We start from the raw sequence: 17237 nt of genomic DNA, 5'->3' as shown, positions 1-17237 counted from the left end.
CTGCAATGTTTTGACTGGCCGCAGTGACAAGATTGTATTCATTTTTACGAAGCCATTCTTGTGCACAGAGAATGGGTAAGTCAATAGGGAGCCGATTCTGTTAGAGCCAGAACAGAGCATAGAGGGTACCCAGTTCTCATGTTGGATCCTGGGAAATTCGGGTACCCACCAGAATTGTGCCATACTACCATGCATGTACCATCGATCAGCATGCATGACGACGTTCTTAACGTGAGGTCATGTCTTCGATATCCACGGCATTCGGTGCAAGGGGGTATGTTGCTGTGCAGGAAATTTTTAAATTGTAATAGTTAAAATTACTCAAATTCGCAAAATATAAATGTGTTGTGGTGGTATAGCTCCAACATATTTTTTTTCTTCATCTAAATAATATTTTAAGTTATATTGATGGTATCCTATAACTGCTGAATGTATCCTCTGATATTTATGTACATACCTGTGTTTCTCAATGCCCAATTCTTTCAAAAGTTTCTCCACAATCTCCACTCTCATTACTGCCATCTTAGCTTGAGTTGTTCCTTTAAATGGAGTAACAAAGTGGTGGGGCACACAGTGAAGAGGTCGCACTTCCTTATACATAGCCAGTTCGCTGATGAAGTCAACATTAGCTGCTTTTAGTCTAGCATTCTATGGATGAAAATTTTGAAATAGAATAAAGATAAGCACAAGAATTTAGAATGAAATGAAACTATGACAAAGCCGGCCTCCTCTGCAAAAGTTAGAATCTCTGTTCTGGAAAACTGACAAAACTTACAGTTTCCATGAATACACTATACACCATAAATTAATTTTGGGGTGCTCAATTTGGTCCAAAAATCAAGCAGTTGGAGCACTACTAGCGTTCCAGTCACACACATATTATTTTTTATTACTGTTTAAAAAACGTGTGCACTGGGATGGTTATGTGTTCAAGTATGAAACTTGTGCGGACCCTGATATCACATGAAGTGTATTGTTATTTTTGTAATATGCATTTTATGTGGAACCAACTTCATGTTGAACATTTTTTAAATTTGAAGACTATATTCACTGCTGGATACACAAACATTATATATAAGGCAAAACAAAACAAAAATAGTAGCGGTTGTAGGAACAACCACACGGTGATGGGTTATATTTGTGTTGATGGCAAGAAATTTAGGAAAAGTTTGCTAAAAACACTGGCAGTCTAAAATGACAGAATTTTCAAAGGCAAGTCAATGCTTGTAAAAAGCAAAATCAGATCTCTCACAGTTGACTTTATATTGATTTCAAAGATTACTCATGTGGTCTCAACATCTATGCACGCCTATGGTGCTGTAGTGTAAACTTATCAAGTAATCGTAAAAAAAACCTTTAAATAGCTCATATCTCTAAAAGTAAAGGTCGCACACCATTGGCGCAATACAAAATATTGCTTGCCTCACCATCTTTACCCCAATGTGCAGGTTTTTAGAAAAAAAGTGCCCAATTTTTAAAATGTTGCAAGCCCAAATTTTGAGTCTCATATGACGTCATCAAAAGTAAAAAATGTGCTTCTGTTAACAAGTTGTCATATAAACATGTACAAAACACTGATAAATACTTAAAAATACATTGGTCCATCAAACAGCCATTACATGTGGCTCAATAGTTAACAGAAAAGTCTTTAAAACAGAAACTCAAGGGGCGAGCACACTGGCGGAGAATTCCCTTATGTACGCAATGATCCCCATTTGCTGTATACCCATTTGCTGTATACATGTACTTACAATACAGTACAATACAGTACAATGTACATGGCATTCAATGAACGTTTAAAGGCGTGTGCATTGTCAACTTCGAATTTCAAGGGAGCTGCAGGGCATCTCCAAGTTTACTTATTGTAAGGAACCATGGGGAAATTTTAGACTAGCTATTTTTAAAATGTCATTTAAAGCACAAATCGAGACTCAATCTCTCCAGTTGATTTTCCAGGAATTTTCAAAGGAAAAGAGGCCTGATGATGTAATCAATTTTTCTTTGCGCACAGGTCTCGTTTATATTAAGGTCATTGTATACATATATTTGAAGTGATTACGGCAATTTTGCCACTCACATCAACTGAAAATGCATTTTTGATATTTTTAACCTCCTGCTAGAGGGCGCTCCAACATTCCGTGACGTCACCAATAATTTTGTTGTAAAGTTCAACATAGGCAGAGACTAACATCATTGAAAGGAAGTTCACATCTTTTCTCAGTTTCAAATTATTAGGCACTTCTGGTCTCGACGGGGAGGGTCAAGTGATTTTAACACCCATGAGATAAAATGAAGATCATGTATCACTCACTCACTCACTTACTCGGTCGCCCACAGGCAGACTCGAGTATGGCTTTTTCAAGTAATTCGGTCCCGCATGAGGGTGGCCAAGTTCATCTGTTGATTCTGGTGTCCTTTGGCAGTACCCCGGTGTAAGACGTTTTTGGTTTTTCCTCACCTCCTGTGCCCGCGGGTTGTTTTCCAGAGAATGACTTTGTGTGCCTCCAGCTCCGGGTGCCGGTAACAGTGCCCTGCTAACTGCATCGCAATATAGGTGGTCACTGGTTATGTGGTTCTCCCAGGATACATTGAGCGCCACTCAGAGCATGCGTGTGTAGCATCCATTGAACGACTTCTCCATCGTAGGAGTTAGAGTCCATGTTTCGCATCCATAGAGAAGCACTGACTCGATGGTTGCCAAGAAGAAAGAGATTTTTACGTTGCGGCTAATGGTGGAGCTCCCCATTTTTTTTAATGTCAGCCAGTGCCCTCCATGCCTTTCCTTTCCTGACCTTGATGTCCTGGTCACTAGAGTTGATCCATGCGCCAAGGTACTTAAAGTCAGGGACCTCATTCAGCTGTCTACACTTCAGCGTCTTCAGTGGAATGTGTTCGGGTGTGTTGTTGGTGGAATACTCCATTTTCTTTGCTTTGAGCCTTAGTCCTACCTTCAAGCATTCTGCTTTTACAAGGTGTAGAAGTACTTGTGCCTCCTCAACTAGATCAGACATCAGTGCGATGTCATCAGCTAAGTCGAGATCCGTTTCTGTGACCGCTAGTTGCCTTCTAGATCTTCTCGGAGTGAAAGTGAATCCGAGCTCGGACTCTCTCCCACTGATGGCTCTATCAAAGGCTTAGTCGAGAACGATGATAAACAGGAAGGGTGCTAGGGTGTCACCTTGGAGCACTCCGGCTGTCATGTCGAACCAGTCAGTCTCACCATCCGGAGTAACCACCTTAGCACGTGAGTTGGCGTACATTGACTATGGCACGGAGTAACAGGGGAGGAACCCCGTAGGCCTTTAAGATTCTTATCATTTGCCTTCTTGAAATCGATAAATGTGAGGGGTAACACGTGCTACCTGCCCTTCCTTTGCTTTCCTGCACCCAGTTATTTCGTTGATGACCTTCCAGGCCTCGCGGTAGCATGCTCCACCATGCTCCGCCTCAATTCCTTTGGGTCTTCTCATTGAGGACCTCTTTGTTTAGTCTATCATAGGTGTAGAATAAATGCTGTTTTGCCACTTTATGAGCTTGCTTGTTCTCTTCAGTCTGGTCATGTATTATCAAATCAATTCCAGTAAAATTCAAGTTCAGGTCTCTCACAGTTGATTTCTTATTGATTTTCAAAGATTAAATTTATTGATCTTTCAAGTGACGTCATTTGACCCATCATAATGATGTTATTACAAAAAAGCACATCTTCAGTGACTTGTGCATTGAAGTTCATATGTGTTATCATTTTGACAAACAGTTCTGGCAACGAATTTGTCTTGGAGAATAATAACAAGAATAGTGAATTCTTACAATAAAAACCATAGCCATAGCCCGACACCCAGGCCTGTCGCCAAGGGGGGGGGGGGGGGGGGGCCTGGTGGGACCGGGCCCCCCAGCAGGGGGCGATCACTTGGCCCCCCAGCAGGCAAAAGCCATACATGTGTATTTTGTATTTGTTTTATGGTACTGAGCCCCCCTACATGCCCCCCCCCCCCTCGGATCCGCGCCTGTTACTTCCAAATTATTAAATCAATCAATGACAAGATCACCAAAAAAACCTTATGTTTAATCAATCAGTTAAATAACTTTCAAATTAATACATCAATCGATGACGAGGATAATAAAAACACATACGTTCAATCAATTAATTACATGACTTTCATTACAAAATCCTAAAAACACCGTTCAATCAATCACATGCTATCAATTTTCTCCAAGTGTGTTATTATGTTCAATTCGGGTACTTCCCTTTTACCAACTTCTACAAACTTTTAAGAGTTGGAGTTTCTGTTGTCTGAGGGCTCGCAAGACTGTGTGGCACAACTCACAGGACTTGGCTACACCTCAGTAAATACTCTACATCTACAGCACTCCGATGGTAGACTCCTTCTCTAGTCAGTGTCAGAGTCAACAGGGGAACACTCTCAACAAAAAGCCCTCTGTAATTCTGCTGTGCAGCTTTCTTGGGCAGGCGAACTGTTGTCGGGAAATGTCAAAGATGACCGAGACAGTTTAAAGGCTGGAATTCGGCCTGAACTTGCCAAATTATAGATATGGAACTGCATTTCCGTCTCTCGTCCCATAGGGTTCAAACGGATCCACAAAAGCTATAAATCTGCTGTTCTCAGATCTCTGATGCAAGGGATGTTACAACCGGTCTCTCAAGCACACGATCGCTCTCCAAAACTCTGTCTTTTTTCGACACAAGTCAAAATGTCTTCTGCCTCTCTATCTCTCTCACAACAAAACGAACTCCAACATACCACACACAAAAAGCCCGAAATGGTGTTTCCGAAAAGTACAATACGATCTATCTTTACTAACTGGATGATTTGTTCAACAATTAGGTGGGCATTCTCTGACAATTATCATGGCCTTGTACAAATGCTGTTGCGTAAGACAGGGCGGCTTTTTTAACACTTCACGAACGCCTTAGCTCTAAGTGACTGAGTAAAGTCTATGCGGGACTGACTGACAAGTTATTGGTTAAAAACTTTCGGACAATTTCATTTATTCCGGGGGTGCACAGGTATATACAAAATAAAACAATAATGAGCAGACCACAGTAAAAGGATGATCGGGAAAAATAATTCTACACTTGTCAGTTGCACTGACACATGGCCCAAAACCCAAAAAAATCTTGACATGTTTTTGCAGGTAATTAAGCACAGAGCTGTTTTAGCAACAATTTGGTGAGGGCACATAGATTCACTTGAAGTTTTATCCAGGTCAGGTTTGTAGTTAAGTAGATATTGCACCTAGTGTAAAATTGTATATTGTATTTAATGTAAAATGCAAAAAAAAAGTGGATTCATTTTTTTTTTTTTAATTCATTGCAGTATTTAATATTAAAAATTACAAATTAGCAAGTTCCACTGGAAGGCTACAAAAATAACTCCCGACAAGAGCATGGACGAGGCAATAGCCCCTCCTGTAACTCTGCAGGAACAAACAAAAAACACACACAATTTACATATAAGAACAAAGTACAAAACATACAAACATAAATTTAAATTACATAAAGAAAGGGGGACACTTCACGCCAGCATGACAGGATAAAGGGGTTGTTAAAAACATGGGAAGCAAAAAAGAAATAACTTGTGTAGGTGAACAGTAAAAAAGAGGGCGGGGTGTGATAAACATGGGGGTGAGAGGCAAGAAAAGAACAAACTTCAGTCAATGGTTCATTCCGGGTCGTATTTAGAATAAAAACAACGGTATAGGACGCAGTAACGGCACACCAGCTGATAGATTTGACAAGTTTCTTGGCCTCCCTTTTCATGGGCTTGCTTCTGTCTGTCACGAGGGGGAACAGAGATTTTAGCCTTGTTAGTTTATCCTGTGCAAGGAATCCTCTACTACCAACTTCTAGGCAAACCAGATTAGTAGTGTAACCTACACCATGTAAATCCTCAACAAGGCAACAGTATTTGTTCAAATTTCTAGTGTGGGCTGTTAATATTTTGTTCATAAGGAATTGTGAGCTCCAAGATTACTATGACTTTCTTGATAATGTTAAAGGGAAAATACAACATTTGCAAACATCAAAAAATAAAACTACCAAATCATTTTGAAATACCTTGCTGGACTGTTAGTGAATGACAGTGTAAAGCATCCTGTAAAGTCATGGCACCTGGTATACTGTCATTTTCAAGAAAAGTGGTATTTTTGTATCAATTTCCAACGCTGATCGGCCGACCAGCGTTGGAAAAAACTGGCTTTTTTTCAAATACTGGCCCCAGTTGACCATCGCACTTGTTTGCAATCGATTACACACCTACGAACGGGTACAAGCCAGCTAGACTGGTTCCCTTACCTTACAATTCCCCAATGTATGTAAACTGCTCTGTTTCCTCTTAAATGGAGTCAGGGAACCAGACTACAGGAAAATGATTGTTTTTTCTTGGTTTTTATAGCATTTTCGAACCCAAAACCTCAAAAAAGTCAGTGTAACTATATTTGCTATATATTTCCAACCCCCCAATTCCATCCATTTCTGAAAATTACAGCAAAAGCAAATGATGTATATTCCCTTTAACAAGAACTAGGTCTGGTCTTTGTTGAGTGGCAAGAATAGTTGGTGAAATAGTGGTTCCAGCAGTCTTTTCGGCACCTCGAATATCACAGTACATTTGCCTCTGCTCTAGCTAGGTGCAGAGCATCAAATATGAGGCGGAGTACACAATTGTGACGCCAAGTATAGCGGCCCTGATCAAGCATGTATTTACAGCCGTTCAATATATGCAGAAGGGTCTCTTTCTTGCCACAGAGACTACACTTCGTGTTGACAACCTTACCCCAATGACTGAGATTTGCCTTTGTGGGGAGAGTGTCTAAAAAGGCATTAAGCATAAATTTCAACATACCATTTGGCAAATTAAAAATATAAGATTTCCACAGGGATCTGATCCCTCAAACTTGGAGATACGAACCAAATAACCCTGAATTGTCAGAGTTTTGAAATGGTTCATCCACTTGTCATTCATTTCACATTGTATAGACTTTTGGAGGGCAGTCTTCACATTGCCATACCTTACTAAGGTGGTAGTATTGTTCATTGTTACTGCATCAACCACCTGTTGAGAGTGCTGGATTGTGGATAATTTCAGGGTCCAGACAGCTTCTCTCTTTGAGTACTTTCAAGGCATTGTTGACCTAGAGTCCCTCTTTAGTCTTGATAAAAGGTGAGCTAAAGCATGGGATTCAAGATACAACTATTTTGATATCACTAAGATGAGGAATGTGAAGGACTGTCAGGGTGGCTGATCATGCTAATCCGGTCCACTTCTTTATAAGCCGGTGAACTACTGCATCTAAAGCATGGAGATATAGTCTTTGTTATGTCATGGACAGTAAGGATGAGACGACTAGAGGGGAGAACATATTTATTTGTAAATATCGAGTTTGAATTCTCCTCTGATCAACAATTCGTCGATTCTCTCCAGTCTGGTAAGACTTACAACACATATCTGTCTATGAACATACAAAGTTAAGACCAAAACTGGACCTGTAGTTTTGGAGAGACAAGGCTTCAAATTATGCAGCTTCAATATGGGGTTACATGATACACGATGACGTCATCATAAGATCACTCCAACTTTCATCTATAACACACCTGGTTTAAGTACAAGTTACAACCAAATTAGACAATCATTTCTGTAGATATAGGCAATTGAATGTATAATGTAATGTCACATTCATGACATATGATGAGGTCATCATGACATCACATAAATTATCATCTATAACACAGCCCAGTGCAGGTACATGTACATACCAAGTTAAAACCAAATCATATCAACAGTTCTGTAAATAGGGGCCTTTGAAAAATGCACCTTTAATTAATGTAATGTCAAATGTCATGTGATGACATCATTATGACGTATCTTCAATTTTCATCTACATGTGTAACACATCCCGATGGAGGTGCATACCAAGTTTCATACCAAGTTTCAACCCAATCAAAACTGTATTTCAGTAGATATTGGCCTTCAAAATATGCACATTAAATAATAATAATAATAATAATAATGAAAATTTATATAGCGCCGGTATCCGCCGCTTGCGGCGCTCATGTGACGTCACGTGACACTTGATGGCATCATCGCAATGTCATGTTTCACAGACCATCTCTGCTATCAGGTCTTTATTTGAGTCAAGTTTGATCAAGATCTGAGGGTTCAAATTGGCCTGAGAAAAAAAAAACTCCCCAAAAATAGACATGTCATGTGTTTGTCACATGGACAAAAACAAGGGCTTTTTGGTTTTCTTTTTCTGGTATGCATATCAACTGCATGTATAATGACAAATGTAAAACTTTCAACACAATTGCACAAATAGTTAGGGCCTTTGAATAATGCCCCTTTTGTGTGACATCACATGACATGTGATGACGTCATTAGCAGTTATTTCATCCAGCTACGTAAATACTGTACATAAATTGTGAACTTTATCATGTTCTACACCAAAAGAAGGAGAAGAAAACCTGTGTTCCGGCTAAATCATCTAGGTCTGAAACTTCCAACCAGCCTGTGTCCATTTCTGACGGATCTCCTACCAACAGCCATCTAGTGGTAACCTTACCTCCAGATCTGCCCCTTAAGGATGCACAAAGGTCTGTTCTTCAACGCGGACTCAACTTTGTGCCAGTACAGAAAATATCGAAGAATTCACCACAAGACGAGATGCAGAAGATTTCTTCCACCGCCTTCGTCTTAAGGCATTCTTCACAGCTGAGAACGACTTGGAACCCACGCAGATCTTGATCTCACTGAAGAGCACCAGACGGTTGACACGAATACTATCCGTGAGTTTATTGCCAACGGTGAAGTTCCAGATAAAGCCGTGAATCTCTCATCTAAGAACCCACGAACCGGGCGATTCTAATATTCCTGAACGATCAATTGTGTCAGCTTGTAACTGCCCAACTGAACAGATCTCCAGTTACCTGGATGCAGTTTTATCCCCCATTGTCCATCAACTGTCTACATTCGTCAAAGACTCCTCTGACGCTCTGTGTTTGTTTGATGAATTTCAATTTCCCGACGGCGAGACCAAGAACCTCTTCTCCATGGTGTCAAATCACTATGAGCTCCGTGCGCTACCAAAAGAGGGCGCCCTTTTACCTAACAACGACGTCCCATGGGCGGGACATTTCGCTGGTTGACGCGCACCATTCCTTGTGTGTGACGCACGTACACCAGGGGATTTGTTCTATTTACACGCAGTGGCCGCGCTTCGCGGCAAATGAATTGCAGTCAGGCAAGATGGCGTCTGTCGGTCACCCCCAACTGTACTTCCTTTGCCGGTGAGGGGGTGCTTGTGAACGGAGCGGATACACATCCATCCCACACTCCGACGGCCTGAGAGCTATGAAGTACTACCTTGACCAGCGTGATGAGAGAACTCCCGCTACGCATGTTCTGCTTTGCCTGGCCCAATTGGTGCTTACACTCAATAACTTTGTCTTCAATGGCAAACACTACCTGCAAATGAAGGGAGCAGCTATGGGCATCCGTATGGGACCTTCATATGCTTGTTTATTCGTTGGATTTGTAGAAGAAAAGATGCTTAATGAATATGCGGAACCTAAACCGGTTCTGTTCAAGTGCTACATTGATGACATTATCGGAATCTCCACTGAAATGGAAGAGGAAATATCTCGCTTTGTTGACTTCGCTAACAATTTCCATCCAGCACTGGAGTTCCCGGCTGTTGTTAGTGACACTTCCATCTCCTTCCTCGATATCGATATCTCAATTAAAGGAGACTGCTTATCCACAAGCATCCACTACAAGCCGACCTATTCACATTCATATCTACAATAATTCTGAGTCGTCACATCCGGAAAATGCAAGGATTCCATCCCATATTCCCAGTTCCTTCGGTTGCGTTGCATCTGTGGTGAGGATGACGATTTCATGCAGCAAAGCCAACAAGTGCGGTTATTTCTTACTGCCAGAGGTTATCCCGATACAGTGATCTCATCCGCTCTCCATCATGTCTCCGCCCTTACGCGTCAGCAAGCGCTGCGTCCGATTCTCCCTAAACTTTCAACCCGTATCCCCTTTGTCTTGACATATATCACCCAAAGTCCGAAATGTTTTGATGAAACATTACAAATCCCTGCAACAAGACCCCCTGACCAGCAGCATCTTTAAAGACATTGCACCGACATGTGCCTTCTGTCGTGATAAATCTGTCGCTGATCAACTGGTTCGATCAACGCTTCATCACACGCCCTACACCTCAGGGTCCACCCCCGGCAAAACAGAACATGTCAGTATGTGGACCCTACTATCACTTGTGTTGTTGGTCCCAAAGAATGCTACCACATACGTGGATGCCACACCTGCATCACCAGTAACTTGGTGTATGCCATCATCTGCCAACGGTGCAAGCAGCTCTACATTGGTGAGACTAAACAGTGTTTAGGAGACCGGTTTTCGATGTCATGCTAGCCAGAACAGTTGTGTTTTAATCTTGCTGAATAAATCACACACGTACATATACGTGGCCATGTAAACGATGTATGTAAACGTATGATGTATGTAAACTGAATCTGACTTTGCGATTCCCCACTGTACATATAAGTATGATGTATGTATACGAACCAGAAACTGAATCTAGTCCAGTTCCAGAGTGTGCCAATACTTCAAGCAGGGACACCCCGCCACAAAAATACATGTCTGTATTCGTACACACACCTAAGCAAGAATACGTATGTACAAACGCAGATCTTACGTGCAAAGTCAAACGACTTTCTTTTTCTTAGTGCTTGCACACGCGTTATACAATACGCATTGATGTTCATGTACGAGGCAAATGACGATGGTCACAAAAACACACGTGCACATGGAGTTTCGATTGTCAAAAGGTTTTAAAAATAACTTATTTACTCCTATGTTCTGTAACAAAAACAAAAATCAGAAAAATCAACAATGCGGCACAAAAAAAAGCGATTAAAGCAGGCGGCCCAAACCGGCCTTGGTGCCCTACCTACTGGCCTTGGTGCCCTCTATAATTTTGCTTCATTCAAGGCAGTGGCCATGCCCTAAAAATTACCAAATTCAAGGCCTGGTCTATTCACATACTAATATTCAACCAAATTTGACCTGTTGTTCTGGAGTTTTTAAGTCTCCTTTCCCTTTTTTTTCCTGTAAATACAAGGGAGCCAGAAGTACATTCAATGAGATTAATCTCTTGAATTTATTCCGTATCTGTACTGAAGGGGTCTGTAAATTAATAGGCTCAGAGTTTATAATATTTTTCATGCAGAAAACAAGATAATTAGCCCTCAAATTTATTTGGAAACCAATGGGGACATCTAGGATTTTACAGGGGAATGTTTTTTTCCCCAGACACAATTTCCAACAAGGAGAGAAAATATGTACTTCACAAATGTTACTTACTTGGAATATATTAAACCAGTTATCTTGGGTCGGGAAAAATTTACAGGTTGAATTACGGTTTGGTCCAACAGAGGAATAATTTCAGCAGGGGAATAAAATTAGGAGCGTCTTTCAAATAAATTTCTTCTCCGAAGAGCTTCTATTGTTCACGTGGTAACAAAATGAGGCTATGAACCAACTTCCCAAGCCTTTGTTTTTTGGGGGGGGGAGTTTTTTTTTCTTGATTTCCAGAAATAGAACATCGGGTAAGGTTAATCGTAACTGTTACCCCCCAAAATTAGGTTACACAGATAATTTTAAAAGTAGAATTTGGCAGGCTATTTCATTTGACATTGTTAAATTTAGTTGTAATAATGTTTTTAACAGCAAAAACTATGAAGAATATGAAATTCAACATTTGGTTTAAGGCCAAACAAAAAAAAGGCTCCGGATTCTGGTATGCGCGCGTCGCCGTAGCCATGAACGTCGGCAAAATTAAAAAGGTTTTTTTTTTTCAATGTAAGATGATGTCTCAAAACCGCCAAACTCACGGGTTTGACTGGAATCCTGCTGCTGCACAATTTTAACGTGTTTTTTAGATGGGGTTACTATCGAGTATAAGCTTTATGTGGCCTCTCTGGACTCCCATAAATTTTGTACTAAATTTAGTCGAGCACCATTTGCAGTCATCAGCCGACATTTGAAGAAATAAAAAGTAAAAAAAAAAAAAAAAACTGCATCGCCGCACCACTTTTGGGGCAAGCTCCATACCAGAAACCGAAGACTTTTTTTTTTAGCCTAAGTGTATTTGGCCATGTTCAGATACCGTTACTGCTAAAACAGTAACAGTTAAAACGGTCGCTCACCACGGGAGGCCCATCCTAAAAATAAAACTACTGAGTGTCCAGACATAATTTTAAATATAGCAAGATAAACTCGAAGTGGTTTATGTCAGTGTCTAAAGTCATGTAGAACATCCGCCTCGGCAAAAAAACAACGCGCTAAAAAGAGCCTTCACTCTTCATTTTCACAGTTTGCTACACATGGTCTGAGCCCTCACCGTCGTGATGTGTGCTGCCATGCCGTGTTTGACATTGCAGCCTCGGTCAGTTATATAGCGTGGCATGTGGTAAACATGACAACAGTCACTAGTCCACCGCGGTGATTTCCCCATTTTTTTGAAGTATCGTACATCGGCCTTATACCATTTGTGTTAACATTCTGGGGGCTATTTTCTGTACCTATTCTGTTCTAAATGTTGTTCAAAAATCAGAATTCGAAACCACACGTCATTGAACAGGTTTCACTCCCGGGTTTACTACATCAGGCAAGTTGCCTGCACAACATGTCAGTCACGTAAAAAATATATATTAACATTGTGATACTAACATTGCAATATTGACCAATCACTGCCAAGGTTTTCGTGGTAGTTGAATATGTTAGAGTATTATAATAATTAAGTTCCGGATAGCGGTTGTTGCGTTGGCATCTACATGTTTGTCAAGGTGTATGCGAGTGAGCACCATGCATAACTCGGACCATGTGGTCAGAAAAGTTGCAGAGATTGGACTTGAAGTTGGATTTTTTTTTCATGAATGGCTAACAGGAGGGGAAATTAGGAGATTCACGGGTGTTTTGTGCCCACCATGTAGCACATTGTACGTTGTTCGATTGACACAAAAGTGCGCCACTGAGAGGTTGTTACCCAACTCTGGATCACTGCGCTGGCTAAAACGAGAAGCATTTCAGCTAAAACCGTTCATACATCGTACTACTAGGAGATGAACTCGTTTTGGTTATGTGCTAAACCCTCCCTCTGAGCAGGTTTAACATGCCATTTTAGCAACGAGTTTAACTCAATTTGGTCTTGATATAAAGGAGTTCATACATCGTTTTAAAAGTTTAACCAGTGTTTTAACGGAATTTAAAACAGTGTCTGAATGACCCCTATGATTTTGAACAAATGCACCCTTCAGGCATCGATATATTTCAGAACACAATTAATTTACAACTTACTTCTGGTCTGATGACGTCACAGATTAGGAAATAGAAGTAGGTAAACTGTCTTGGCTATTTATGAATTACAGCTGACCCCTGCTAGTACGAAATCAGATTAAAACAAACATGTGTTCAAAAGCCCATTATGTGGGTGCTTAAAACCGGCCACACGTCTACAACAATCCTTTTCGTCCCTACCCCCCTCCCCCAAAAAAAAAAATCCTGAAAAGACATCAAGAATTAAAGCAATGAAAACAGTCACTTACAGAAAACAGCAACATCACATTACCACTATGCTATAAAGCAGAAAGTTCATGTACATGGTTCCTTTAGGGCCAGTAAACACAATAGAATTATAGACCCTACAAGGAAGTCTTTAGAAATCTGTCTTCACTATGGGAACCGCTATGGAGTTTGAGATTTCAATAGAAATTAAAGAACAGAAACAAAGATCATGTTAGGTTTTGCCTTTCACCGGCGTATAAACACTGTATATTCAGTGTGTTACCTCCTGAGTGAAAGTTGGAAAAATCACTCAAGTGGGACTCGTACCCACGACCTCCTACTTTCTAGTGCATATGTCTTACCACTCAACCATCGAGCTACCAGGATCGATTGGCTGGTTTGAATCTGATGTACATAGCAGCAGGTACTGTATTAACTATTACAAGATCAAAGCTTTTCCCCAAAAGGACCTGTATGTCTGACTATGTGGCAGTGTGTGAGTATGTTCAAGAGTTGCTCATGCAAATTAGGCTAGTTGATTGCCCACTACACAGGAAATCCCCCTGCTAAGTTGGGAATGCCTACAAAGGTGACAACTCGACCACAAAGCAAGTGACTCTAGTGAAGCTGCCTCCCCGCATAGTGAGGGGAAGCCTTGTAGAGACTCATTGTGACAAATAATAAATTACCGTATCTCCTATTCTAGCCATCAGGTCCGGTATGACAACTTCCAATGAATGGCTGGTGTCTGCTTTGTGTGGTTTGTGCTTTGGAATCCAGTCTTCATAAAGTGACCTCACAAGACTTAATGCAGATATAAATACCTGAAATGAACAAAGGAAGGGTTGTCAAATATTTGGAATGAAAAACATTCATTTCCTAAAACATTTACAAAAACATGTGTAACTTCGCTGATGTTAATTAGGAGAGTGCCCGTAATGAAGCGAGTGTCAAGACTAGGACTTTGAATTGAATGCAAAATGAAAAATCCATTCTTTTAGAGTACTAAAAGAGGTGCAATGTTTTCCTAACTTTGAATCCTTGACTATTCCATCAATACAAACACAAATTGGAAGGAAATCTAAGAACACAATATCAACTTACAGCAAAGACCTTATCCTTCAGTCCCTTGGAGGAGAGGTATATTGATGCTCTAAGCACATTACGCACTTCATCTTTATCAGTTGTTTCCGGTTCATTCTCAAGTTTTTGTTTTATTTCTGCTAGGGCTTCTTCTCTAAATGTCCAGTTTTTAGAGAACAGTTTGGCAACCTGTAGAGCACAAAAAAATATATATATACTAGAGGTCAAGGCGTTTGTTGAGTTACAAACACAGAGTGGTCGGGCCAACAACTATTTCATTAGACACAGCCCAGTTAAGTTAATTTTATGTCAGAACAAAGGATCTCGAAAATCTAACCTTTCCAGAACAACCAATAATTTTGTTTAAACAAAATGGTTCTATAGTTATAGGACTGTAAAGATTGTCTCATTAAATATTCATGACATCATAACATGACAATAATTAAGTGCACAGTAATAATAATGCAATACAATTATCTGTCAATATAGCTTTGTATTAATGTGAAGTTTCAAGCCAATCAGATAAATAATTCATGAGATATGATATACGGGTCTAAAATAACCACTTCCGGTAAAACCGGAAAACCGGGAGTGAAGGTCACGTGACCTTGACATATCAATTTTCATCTATAACACTTCCCTGTCTGTATACCTACCAAATTTGAGATCAATCGGTCAAATAGTTCTATAGTTATAAGACTGTAAAGATTGTCTCATTAAATATTCATGACGTAATAACATGACAATAATTAAGTGCAAAGTAATGATAATGCAATATAATTATCTGTCAATAAAGCTTTGTATTAATGTGAAGTTTCAACCCAATCAGATTAATAATTCATGAAATATGATACAGGGGTCTAAAATTACCACTTCCGGTAAAACCGGAAGTGAAGGTCACGTGACCTTGACATATCAATTTTCATCTATAACACTTCCCTGTCTATATACCTACCAAATTTAAGATCAATCGGTCAAATAGTTCTATAGTTATAAGGCTGTAAAAATTGAATCTATAAATAGATGTCACGTGACCCCTGATGACGTCACGATGACGAAAAGTTTCGGCATACTATGCCGAGTTTAAAGTTGATCGGATTTAATATAATTCCCAAAGTGGCTTGTAGAATAAAAATGTGTACAAAACCTATGGGAAAAGTGGAAAAAGAAAAAAAAATATAGATATGTTGTCCATCTTACAGATGGAGCAAATGGCTTTTTCGCATTTTACAAATGTTTATGTTTTGTTGGTCCTTTTGTAGTCACTTTTCAGAGTGCTTCATGCAGTTAAAGGTTGTTCAAAATGCTTAGAATAATTCCTATAATATGATTGTATCAGATGTGCAAAAATACATCTCATCTTTTAAAATTTTGACGAGTCAGGTACTTCCAGTTTGACCGGAAGTTGCGGTTTCAGTGGTCAAACAAAATGTCATCAACTTAAAGAAGAGTCAGCTGCAACCTGTGTCCAGTATGGTCCATCTGGGATTGGGGATATGCTCGCAGACGTTATCCTTTTGGATTCCGGACAAAAAGAAGCTGTCCTTTGCTACAGTGAGGGAGGAGATTCTATCCGCAGACGCAGTACTTTTGAAGACCTTGCAACGTTTTGTGGGGAAGAGTCAGAGCTTTAGATTAGTTTTCCCGGCAGTTTCCCTATTCACGCGGGAGTGTTGTCAGTTCATGTCCAGTTTAGATGACACAAACGCGATGCCATTATCGCAGCCAGTAAGAGACGAAGTACTGTTTTGGCGCTTTGTTGACTCATTGTCAGAACCGATTCCATGGAGGCGTGAGCATCACTTGAGGGTGCAGCTAAGTTCAGATGCATCAGGCTACAAATGGGGAGGGATATTGGCACTCGAAAAGGTAAGTGTCTCTTTTGGAGACTACTGGTCACCTGAAATTCAGAGGATGGCCGATATAGGCTGTAAGGAGGCTCTTGCCTTGTATTTTGTTCTGCTCTCCGTGATAGATGTCCTCTGGGATAGACGGGTTGATGTCCAGGTTGATTCCAAAAGCCTATACCACACATGGACGAACTTGCGATCGAAGTCATCGGCTCTTAACAAGGTTCTGAGGCTGATTTTTGCGCTTACGGTGGAGGCAAATTTTGACTTGAGGCTAGAATGGGTGCCGTCGCACAGAAATCCGGCCGATACTCCATCAAGGGAACTTTCCAGATCGGATTCACAGCTCAGCCAGTCACTGTGGCTCTTCCTTCAAACAGAGCTCGGCACAGATTCAGGTTTTACTTTTGACCTCATGGCACTACCGTCCAATGTGCCAAAGGATAAACAGGGGGTTTCTCTCGGGTTCTTTTCCAGGTACCCAGTTGTTGGCAGCTCAGGAGTGAATATATTCGCTCAGCCTTGTCCAAGGGGTCAGGAATTGTATGTTTTTCCACCCTTTGTACCCATCACATCGCTGGTGAAACTCTTTGGTGAGTGGGGTGATGTGGTCGTGATGCTGGTGGTGCCAAAGCATGCGCATCCAAAAAGTTGGTGGCCGCATCTCAGGCACTTTGCAGTACAATCAGTAAGG

The 17237-nt window shown here is 40.6% G+C and overlaps 1 protein-coding gene across 3 annotated transcripts in view; it reads right to left on the bottom strand.

The window, feature by feature from the left end:
* The window catches only part of LOC119732013 (centrosomal protein of 104 kDa-like), a 181732-nt gene that overhangs the window by 96469 nt on the left and 68026 nt on the right, over window positions 1-17237 (bottom strand). For all 3 annotated transcript variants that reach the window (XM_038205365.1, XM_038205366.1, XM_038205367.1), the window contains 3 exons: window positions 14715-14882; window positions 14300-14434; window positions 458-648 (listed from right to left, as the gene is read on the bottom strand). In XM_038205365.1, the coding sequence (XP_038061293.1) occupies window positions 458-648; window positions 14300-14434; window positions 14715-14882 (494 nt within the window). The remainder of the gene's footprint in view (window positions 1-457; window positions 649-14299; window positions 14435-14714; window positions 14883-17237) is intronic.

This window comes from Patiria miniata, unplaced genomic scaffold (genome assembly GCF_015706575.1).
Source record: "Patiria miniata isolate m_02_andy unplaced genomic scaffold, ASM1570657v1 HiC_scaffold_24, whole genome shotgun sequence".
Taxonomy (NCBI): Eukaryota; Metazoa; Echinodermata; class Asteroidea; order Valvatida; family Asterinidae; genus Patiria; species Patiria miniata.
The sequence above is the reverse complement of the archived record's forward strand: the minus strand, read 5'-3'. Positions and strand labels throughout refer to the sequence as shown.